Source organism: Lipotes vexillifer, unplaced genomic scaffold, assembly GCF_000442215.2.
Source record: "Lipotes vexillifer unplaced genomic scaffold, Lipotes_vexillifer_v1.1 scaffold788, whole genome shotgun sequence".
NCBI lineage: Eukaryota > Metazoa > Chordata > Mammalia > Artiodactyla > Lipotidae > Lipotes > Lipotes vexillifer.
The window spans coordinates 1,980,152-1,991,215 of NW_006791862.1; the positions used below are offsets into that span (position 1 = coordinate 1,980,152).

At 34.2% G+C, this 11,064-nt stretch overlaps 1 protein-coding gene across 3 annotated transcripts in view; it reads left to right on the forward strand.

The window, feature by feature from the left end:
* The window catches only part of BCAS3 (BCAS3 microtubule associated cell migration factor), a 592,536-nt gene that overhangs the window by 196,661 nt on the left and 384,811 nt on the right, over positions 1–11,064 (forward strand). For all 3 annotated transcript variants that reach the window (XM_007464906.1, XM_007464904.1, XM_007464905.1), the window contains exon 14: positions 691–824. In XM_007464906.1, coding sequence (XP_007464968.1) covers positions 691–824 — 134 coding nt within the window. The remainder of the gene's footprint in view (positions 1–690; positions 825–11,064) is intronic.

Here is an 11,064-nt window from a genome sequence, read left to right on the forward strand (position 1 = left end):
CCTGCTGAAACAATTGGACATTATTTGCAAAAAATTTAATTTGTCTTCTACCTCACACTTTATACAAAAATTAACGCAAAATGGATGATAGACCTAAAGGTTAAATACAAAACTGAGAAATTGGACAGGAAAACAAAATTTTTGTGACCTTGTGTTGGGCACAGAATTCTTAGCTATGATATCTCATCAAAATTTGCTTTGTGAAAGACACTGTTGGGAATTTAGGTAAATATTATGTTAGAGTAGAAACAAGTTTTTAACTGGTGAATTGAGTAGGATATTACTAGTTGTAGTAGTAGATAAATTGGAACTTATAATTCAGGTTTTGAGAAATGGAAAAAGTGGAAGTGGGTTTAAGCATTCTTTGTTATCAGATTTGCTATCTGAATTATGCTTGTGAACTCTGTAAATTCAGGCATTTAAGCTTTTCTCTACCAGTTGTATGAGAACATCACAAAACCTGGATATGTAGGATGTCACTATGCTTGTATACTGATGTGATGTTAGGTTTTGTATTCCCGTAGGAAAAAGATCCTGCGTTTTAATTTTTTTATTTTGGGAAGTTTCTTATATACTTGGTCATTTTTTTCCCTTTGGTAATATTTTAAATCATGATTAATGCTTTGTGAAAATATTTCATCCACATACATAATGGTTTATATTTTTACCCTTTTTTGGTGTGTCCTTTAGGAATGCTTCTAGTCACAACAGACACCCTTGGCCATGACTTCCATGTCTTCCAAATTTTGACTCATCCTTGGTCCTCATCACAAAGTGCTGTCCATCATCTGTATACTCTTCACAGGGGAGAAACTGAAGCCAAAGTAAGTTGTATATTTTTCAGAAGATGCTTTCTTTGTGTAATATGACTTCTAATCCAGCTGGTTATTTGTATCATATTGGAGCTTAACGTTAATGTTAGTGAGTTCATATTGTTCTTTGGACTGGGTCAGATAATTAAGAGTTTTTATCCTATTTTGATCCAGTAAATATATAAGCAGTAGGTAAACAATTCAATGAATGTTGATAAGACATAAGTTCCATTTATCCTTCTCCCCCTACCATAATACCATTTCTAGCCTCAGAGGAAACGCTGTCATCTATATGATAGTCATCTCTCCAGACCTTCTCCTAGGCATTTTGATTCTATACATGCGTACATACACACACACATACATGTAAATACATACATACTCACATATACCAGAAAATAATCGAGTTTTATAATGTATATAACTTATATGCATAATATTCAGTGGTATGCTGGAGCCAGCTCACAGTTGCTAGTGAGAATCAGTTATGCACATCTAGCCCCAATTCTGGATGTAGTGACATTATATTGGTAGATTGAAATCATCCACGTTAGGAGTGGTTACACAATGGAAATCAGCAACACTAAAAATCAGTGCTATTTTTTCTTTAGGGAGCCAGTTTTTAACATTTACCAGCACATCACTGCTCACATATGCATGCGCGTGCATGCGCACACACACGCATACACACACATCCATATGTATAATTTAATGAGCATTTGAATTAAGCACCATGCCGAGTGTATTACATGTATCTAGTACTCTTAGTATCACTTGGTAGATACTGAGATGTTTTTTAATAGCCTTAAATCCCAAATACTCTTTGATAGAGCCTGTGGGTATGCATATACCAGTACACTTCTGTATATAGTTTATTCTGAAAGATAGCTCATTGACCCAGCAACATTTATTGACTAGTCCATTCTTTCCCAGTAGTCTAAAATGTTGTTTTTCATGACTTTGCATTAAATTTTCTATAATAGAATGAAACATCTTTAATATATATAAACCCATGATTTATAATGATACTTAAAAACAAGGTATTGGACATTACTGTATGTTGCTTGTTTGCAAACTCATTATTCTAAAAATTGATAATTAAAGAGAAAATACCCTGCCTTTCTTGTGTCAATTTAATAAGATGACCAAGTAGTTGATGAGGGAAGGTTTTTCCTTATTGAAGAATTTCAGAATAAAAGATGTTGGAAATTAGACTTATTTTGTTGATCATTTTATAATATATACATTATGGTATGCACCTGAAACTAATGTCACATGTCAGTTGTACCTCAGTTTTTAAAAAAGGTAGAAATATAAGAATGACTGTGTTGCTATTTCTAATGAAACAATGTACCTAGGCAACAAACATCTCTGTGTGGTTTTTGGCTAATGAGTCTTAATGTTAGCAATGTGGAACAGTCCTACCTATATCATGTGCTTCCCAATATGATGTAATTAGGATGTATACAACATCATCTGTGAAATTAAACCTGAATTTAATTCAGCCACTAGATACAATGAGCACTTCTTAAAAAAATTTTATTTATTTATTTTTTATACAGCTGGTTCTTTAATTAGTTATCTATTTTATACATATTAGTGTATATATGTCAATCCCAATCTCCCAATTCATCCCACCACCACCCCATCCCACTTTCTCCCCTTGGTGTCCATACGTTCATTCTCTACATCTGTGTCTCTATTTCTGCCTTGCAAACCGGCTAAATAATTTTGTTGATTAGCACATTAAACAAAATACATAGATAGAGGGACAAGTTAAATACCATGAGAGTGCAACTAGTGAAATCTAAAATGTGGGAAGTTCATTACAAAAACCAGCCTGTGTGGCAGGGCTTAGAAGTAATTTTAGAGAAGAATATCTAAGTAGAAGGTGTGGACCTTGTTTGAATCCTGTTTCATACAAATCAAGTATGAAAATACATTTTTCATACAAATGGTGAGATTTGAACGTTTGGCTTAGTAGATACTATTAAGGAGTTTAATATCCTTTTCTTGTGATTCATACAAGAGTGTGGAATTTGCTTTAAAATAATCAAGACATAAGGGAGTGTTGGTTAGATAAAAGAACAAATACATGACAAGTAGGGATATGGTTATATTGATTACAAGAGTCTTAAAAGACATATCAATTTACCAACTAAATTCAATATGTGAACTTTGTTTGGAGCCTGATTTAAACAAGGTATAAAAAAGACATTTTTGAGACAGAGAAAATTGACCTTGAACTGGGAGTTACATGATTTTAACCAGTTTATTTTGCTGGGTCTGTAATTGTGTTACTTTTTTTTTTAAAGCCCTAATCTATTAGGCATATAACCTGAAGTCATGCTGAAGTAGTTATTGGTGAAACAGTATGATATGATATCTCTAGTTTGCCTTTGAATATTTGGGCAAAACAAACCAAACTAAGAGATAGATTGAACACAATATGCAAAGCTGGGTGATGCTGATATTGTTGGTTCATTATAGCAATCTCTGCACTTAGTGTATATCAGGAAATTCCTCTAGGGAATTCCCTGGCGGTCCAGTAGTTAGGACTCAGCACTTTCACCATGGGGGGATTGGGTTCGATCCCTGGTTGGGGAACTAAGATCCCATAAGTTGTGCAGCGTGGCCACATACACAAAAAATTCCTCTAATAGAAAGTAAAAATAAAGCAGTACCTTTTACCAACATTATGCTGTTTTACTTACTTTAGCAGATTTATTGTTCATTTTCAAAAACTTTCCCAGCTATTCTTTGGCATTTTCTCATTGAAATGCATTATAGAGTAACCCTATTGAGTTATATAAAGAATATTTTGAAGTTTTTATTTGGATTGCATTGAAATTACATTTTAATACAGTTAGAATTCACATCATTAAATGTAGAATTTTTGCATCCAATGTTATTTATTGCTGAGGTATCATAAACTATAGATTGTTTTGTATTAGTTTTGTAATTTGTATCTTCCTGCTTTGCTAGACTCTACTGTAAGATCCAGTACTTTTTCAGTAACATTTTCTTGGAGAACATACTTTCTGACAATTATGATAATTTTTGACTGTTTTCAATTTTATTTTTCTTGTTACATTAGGTCGGAACTCTAAAGCAATGTATACCTATACAAGTGATAGTTGTAGTCTTTTCTTTGTTAATAGTACCTCCTTTCTTTTACTTTCTTATTTTGCTCTACTGCTAGCATCTGTTTTTACCCCAATACCATGCTGTTTTTATTACTTTAGCTTTATAATATAGTTTGAAATCAAGAAACTTGATGCTTCCAACTTTGTTCTTCTTTGTCATGATCACTTTTGTTATTTGGGGTCTTTGGTAGTTCCTACAAATTTTAGGATTTTTTGTTCTAGTTCTGTGAAAAATGCCATTTGAATTTTGATAGAGATTGCATTGAATCTGTAGATTGCTTTGGGTAGTATGGACATTTTAACAGTATTAATTCTTCTAATTCATGAGCATGGGTTATTTTTTCACTTATTTGTGTCTTCTTCAGTTCATCAGTGTCTTATGGTTTGCAGTGTGCAGGTCTTTCACCTCATTGGTTAAATTTTCCTACGTATTTTATTTTTTTTTGATGCAATTGTAAATGGGATTATTTTCTTAATTTCTCTTTCTGATAGTTTGTTATTAGTGTGAAGAAACAGAACTGATTTTGTATCCCGTAGTTTTACTGAATTTGTTTATTAGTTTTATCAGTTTTTTGGTGTAGTGTTTAGGGTTTTTGTATGTATAAGATCATGTCATCTTCAAATAGAGACAGTTTTATTTCTTCCATTCCAGTTTGAATGCCTTTTATTTGTTTATTTTTTTCTTGTCTAAGCGCTCTGGCTAGTACTTCCAGTACTGTGTTTAATAAAAGAATCACAAATGGGCACCCTTGTCTTGCTCCACATCTTAAAGCAAAAGCTTTCAGCTTTTCACTATTGAGTATGATGTTAGGTGTGGGCTTGTCATATATGGCCTTTATTATGTTGAGGTACATTCTCTCTATACCCACAGTATTTAGTTTTTATTATGAATGGATGTTGAATTGTGTCAAATGTTTTTTCTGCATCTATTGGGATGATCATATTTCATTTTGTTAATATGGTGTGTGTCTCAGCACCTAGATGCAGACTGATAGGAAGCTGGCAGTGGTCTTTAAAGTATGCAGATGTACTTCTTTCAGGGGAAGATTGGGAGAAGGACATTTTAGTCTGCTGCCTCTATGCTGTGCCCTGGGCGGATAGCGGGTTAAGGGAAGTCAGTTAAAACTATGTAAATATCCCATTCCTCATCAAGCTTTGTATTACTTCTTTTATTTACATATATCATTTGATTGAATAGATTCTTTATTAAATGAGTTATAGTCATTCAATAATTATTTTAATACTCAAAATATCCCAGATTTGGCCAGTTGGAGCCTATTAGCTTGACATCTATGTACTTTTGACCTATCTCCATTATTCTTTGACATTGTCCTTCACTTTCTGGTACAATGAACTTGCTTACTCTTATTTAGTAACCATTTGTTTTTGTTTCTTTTGCATGGAAGTTTTAATTAGGTGAGCATTTTAGGTAAAGATTTACTATTTCTACATGCTGCTGGGCACATTTCATTTCCTTTTAAAAAATTTTTCTCGTTGAAGTGTGGTTGATATACAATATTATATGTTACAACACAGTGATTCACAATTTTTGAAGGTTATGTTCCATTTATAGTTACTAAAAATACTGGGTATATTCCCTGTGTTGTACAATACAGGGCACATTTTATTTCTTAACTCTGGTTTTTTAATCCCTGTCCTGCCCTCCCTACTTACTGATATGCTGTACCTCAGCTACAATCTACTAGAATTATTTTAAGCACCCACACCTTTTAAAAAATTTTTACACCTATTTTTGATACCTCTTTTGCATTAGAATTATTTGTCACTTAATTTACCTTTATATCCAACCGGAAATAGAGATCTTGCTTAAGCTTCTTGGTGTCTCTCATCCGTAGAACAGTGCCCTGCACATGGACAAATGTTTGTAGGTAATCATGTTTGCTAGTGACAATGCTATTCCTGTTTAACAGGTAGGAAAACCAAATAGACATTATTAAAATTATGTTGTTCTATTTCATACCCTGTAATTTAGGAGACTGGAAATTTTAAACATCAAACATCAAGATCTAAGGAAACTCAATTAATGACCGTAAAATTAATTTTTATGAACTTCTACTGAAAGTAATTTTGAAATGATATATAAAATTTAACACCGATGATGAAATCTATATGGCAAGTGATCTATCTGTGAGTATTTTAAAATCATGTCCTTCTGGAATCTTCCAAGGATTCTGAGGGCACTTTCATCAGGCAAGAAAAAAAATCAAATATGTGGATCTAATTATGTTGAATTAACTTGTTTTGTGATCTGTGACTTGGGATATCCTCTGCATCTGACAGTAATTTTCCTCATAAAGTACATATGCAGTTAGAAAAATATTCTTAGTTTTCATCAATGAAGTTGTATATAGTAAGACCTTACAATATTTAAAAAATATACTTCTGTAAAGTCTTACTGAAGCAGATACAAGTAGTTTTTGTACTTAACATGCTAATTTTGATAAATGGTAAACTTGCTTTTGAAACCTCTGCATACGTGTTACTTTTACTTTATCAGAGCAGTCCTGAAAAATGGTGTGATTAGTATGTTTAATACTCAAGGGGAAAAGTATCTAGCTATTTAATATTATTAATTGATAGTAGCTGATGATCAGTTCAGGAAAAAAGAGTCCATGATGCAGGAAGAGGGAACCCAGATGGAACCTAGTAGACTCCCTTTGTTGATAAGAGTCCAGGGAGACAAAGATCATCGAGTTCTCAGGACAGAGCACCAGAGAGATGAAAGCTGCAAAGAAAGAACCCCTGAGATCTGCAGAGAAATCTGCAGCCACAGGAAGGATGACATCATGCTAGTAAGGAAGAAGTAAAATTATGTTTATTTAAAGATGACATGTAGAAAATCTAATGGATACTACAAAAAAAGTTAGAACTAATAAGTGATTTTAACAAGGCTTCAGGGTACTACATACTAGGAAAAAATAATTTTTGATTTAAAAAAAGTTAGTTAAAATTTTAAAATAGTGACTATACCATGTGCAAGACTATATTCTAAAGCTATAAAACATTGCTGAAAGTAAAGACCTGAATAAATAAAAGAGTTAAACCATATTCTTGGGCTGGAATACTTAATATTGTTAGAATATCATTTCTCTCCAAACTGATCTATATATTCATTGCAATCTCCATCAAAATCCCAGCAGGATTTAAAAAGAATTTTTTTTGGATAGAAATTGACAAGCTAATTCTCAAATTCATATGGAAGTACATAGGACTTATACTGGGCAAAATAATATTGAAAAAGAAAAACAAAGTTGGAGGGTTACCACTACCTGATAATAAGACTTATTAAAGCTAAATAACATTCAGGAACATTTCCACACATATGTACAATTGATTTTTGACAAAGGTGCAAAGTGGAGACAAGTTAGTCAACAATGGTAATAGACTGTCTGTCTGGGTGTTGATGTGCCAAAAAAAAAAAGTGTTAATCCATATCTCATCCCATATATAAAAATAAACTGAAATTGGATCACATTTAAATATAAAATCTACAATTATAAAGCTTTTAGAAGAAAACATAGGAGGAACCCTTTGGATTAGATACAAGTTGTCTGGTATCTACAACACATTTTAAGGAACTCTCAAGAAGTCAATGAGTGGAGGAACTCAATCTTCCATACAGTGCTGTTGGGAATGTACAATGGTGCTGCCACTCTGGAAAATAGTTTGGCAGTTTATGAAAATCTTAACATAAGCTTGCCATTCCACCCAGCAACCTCAGTTACAGGCAGTCCACAACATTAAATTCACATTGTTCTGGGCGATATACAAATTTACTCCACATTTCTTTCCTGTGGTTGTCATAACAAATTACCTTAAAATAACAGAACAAAACCAAATTGCCTTAAAATAACAGAAATTTATTTTTTCACAGTCCTGGAAGGCAAAGGTCCAAAATCAAGGTGCTGGTGAGGCTGCACTCCCTCTAGAGTTCTAACAAAGAATCTGTTCTTTGCCTTTTCCAGCTTCTGGTGACCCTCAGCATTTCTTGCCTTATGGCCACGTCACTCCAGTATCTGCCTCTATGGTCTCATTTCCTCCTCCTCTTCTCTGTGTCTTTTCCTCTTTGTATCTTATAAGGGTACCTGTGATTCCATTTAATGTCAACACTGATAATCCAGGATAGCTTCTCCAGATCTAGAAATTAATCACATATTTTGTCATATAATGTAATATAAATCTTTGGGTCTATAATGTACTGTATGTAGGTTCCAGGGATTAGGATCTGGATGTGTCTTTTTTAGAGCCACTCTTTACCTCACTACAGTCCACCCTCTGACCCTTCATATTCAGGATTAGTTCATGTGTAAAATGTATTTACTCCATACAAACATCCCTGAAGATCTCAACACATTACAACATCTCCTCTAACTCTAAAATTTCTTTAAAATATCATCAGCTCCAAAGTTCAGATCTCCTCATCAAAATCATACAAATCAGGTATGGTTGAGACTCTGCGTATGATCCATCCTGGAGCAAAATTCCTCTCAATCTGTGTAGAAGGAGAGGATACAGAGAGAATGAGGCAGAAAAAAAAAAAAAAGAAATAAACATGGAAAACTTTCCAAATTTATTGAAAAAAAATATTGAATATGACAAAACACAAGTTTAACAAGAATGTCATAGTAAACTTTCTGAAAACCAAAGCAAATCTTGAAAGTAGCCAGGGGAAAATAACACATTACATACAGAGAAATAACATTTGAACAAACTGTTGACTTCTCATCAGAAACTATGGAAGTCAGAAGGCAGTGGAATAACATGTTTCAGGACTGAGAGAAAAAAGTACTGGTAATCAAAAATTCTCCATCCAGCAAAAGTATCATTTAAGAATGAAGGAGTGAGCAATAAACCTTGCACATCCACGCTAGAAATCATGCACAGGGAAATGATACCAGAGCAAACTTAGATATCTTGGAAGTAATGAAGTATGTGAGAAATGATCAATTTCTTATTAGAGAGCATTTTTTCTCTCTTAATTCATTTAAAATATGTAGGAATGTTAAAATTTTAAATTTAATGTTAAAGTAATTTTTATATGTAAGAAATTTTAACATTTTCTCAGGTTTATATTGTATTCATGTAATGCATATAACTATAGCATAATGGACCATTGGTGCTTTGGTGGGAGCAAGGAACTATACTATTTCAAGGTTCAGTGTGCTACACCTAAAAAGACAAAACTTCATATAAAATGGAATTCTAAAAAATGTTCAATTAATTCAAAAGTAGGCAGAAAGGGAGGAGCAGAGGCACAAGAAACAGAGGGGATAAACAGAAAACAACATTAAATGGTACATCAAAGTTGAATCATATAAATAATTATATTAAATTTTAATATATTCCAGTCTAAAGAACTTCAAACTAAAGGAACAAGTTATCTATTAAAGATTTTCTTTGAATCTTTAATATGATGGTAGTAAAAGCATGTTAAAAGGTATGTCATGCAAATAATAAACATAAGAATATTAAAAATTTGACTATATTAATATCAAGTAAAATAGAGTTTAAGACAAAGACTGTTACCAGAGATATTTCATAATGTTTGAGTCAGATTATCAGGAGGATTTAAATGTCTATGCACCTAAAACTGAGTTTAATAACACTTTCTCAAATTTGATAGAACAAATAAGGAAAAAGGGGCAAATATCTGAGCAATCCTGTCAACTATGTTGCCCTAATAGATAGTTCAGCAACTAACCCCAGCACCTGTAGTATATTTATGCTTTTAAATTATGACATCGTGTATACTTTGAGTGATATGAAACAGTGGATAATAGATGGGGCAAAGATTTATAATTGATGGATTTAGATGGAAATCACTGTACAAGGCAGGGCAAAAAGCAGGCCCGATCAGTGGCTTGATTCCAGTCATTCTCATCCGTGGGTGGATTCTTACCTTGGGCATTAGTGACCCAGATTCTTCAGTTACCAGCCATGATTTGCTTGCACAGCTCATGGCCCTAAAAGAGGGACATCTGCAATCTGCCAGTATGTAGTCTACTTCATGGCAAACAGACCATTGGCAAGGCCATCGTCAGATGACAAGTTTCGGTATAAATATAACAGTTCTAGTCCTTTGGAGTGTTTGTCTAAAGCAGGAGTTTTCTTTAAAAGGCCAGATTGTAAAATAACTCTGCATTCTACATGTATTACCTCCGTCATTGTAGTGCAAAAACATCCATAGATAATACATAAATGAATGGGCATGATTGGTCCTCAGTTATACTGACCCCTCAAAGTAGAGGTGACAGCTCCCCATTATCCTGCTGTGTTGACTGGTTCTTAGATTTGTCCATCCACAGTTTTTGTTGGTGCTGTGCAGCTGCCCTGGGCCAGCGGACACCATCACTTTTTATTTTAGCCAAACCATCAATCAGGCATTTAAAGGAAACTCTGTGATTCAGGGGCTTATAGAACCAGTGGCATTGCTTCAGGCAGTAGAGTGGGTGATAAAGTAGTGGTAAAAACAAGGTGCTCCTAGGGCCATTCTGGAACATATTCTGGAATATACCATTCCCACTTGACTAGCAAGCCCTGTCGGGCCCTTCCCACCGTGCTCATCATCAGATTTGAGTTGACTCATCCCAGTGTGGGTCTGGAAAATCACAAAGCCTACATGGGTCAGTTCAGTTACAAGAACCTGGTAGCAGGTTAGTAGCTGCCAACTAAAAAAAGGGAGCGTACTTGGTTGCTGGATCAGGCAGGTGGCGATGTTGTACTGAGATAACACCGCTGTGTACTTCAGTAGCCATTAAGTCTCTACCTCAACTTTCTCCTACTGGGATTCTGTTATTTCTATTACATAACATGGGAAGGAACTGGAAGCCTAGTAGGTGAGCTGTTGTGGGCTTGTCTCATTGTCACCTCGATCTACATGGCAGAGGATACCCCCTGACACTTAAAAGCATGTAAGTACAATCAATTAAGCCATTAATACTAGTTATACATTTATCAACATAAACGACAACAATAGTACACTCGCAAGGTCATCTTAGCTCCTCTTCCCTACTGTGAACTGTGCTTACACTTGGTTCCAGGGTATTTTTCCTCCTACGAGGGCATGGGCTGTTTCCCCCTACACG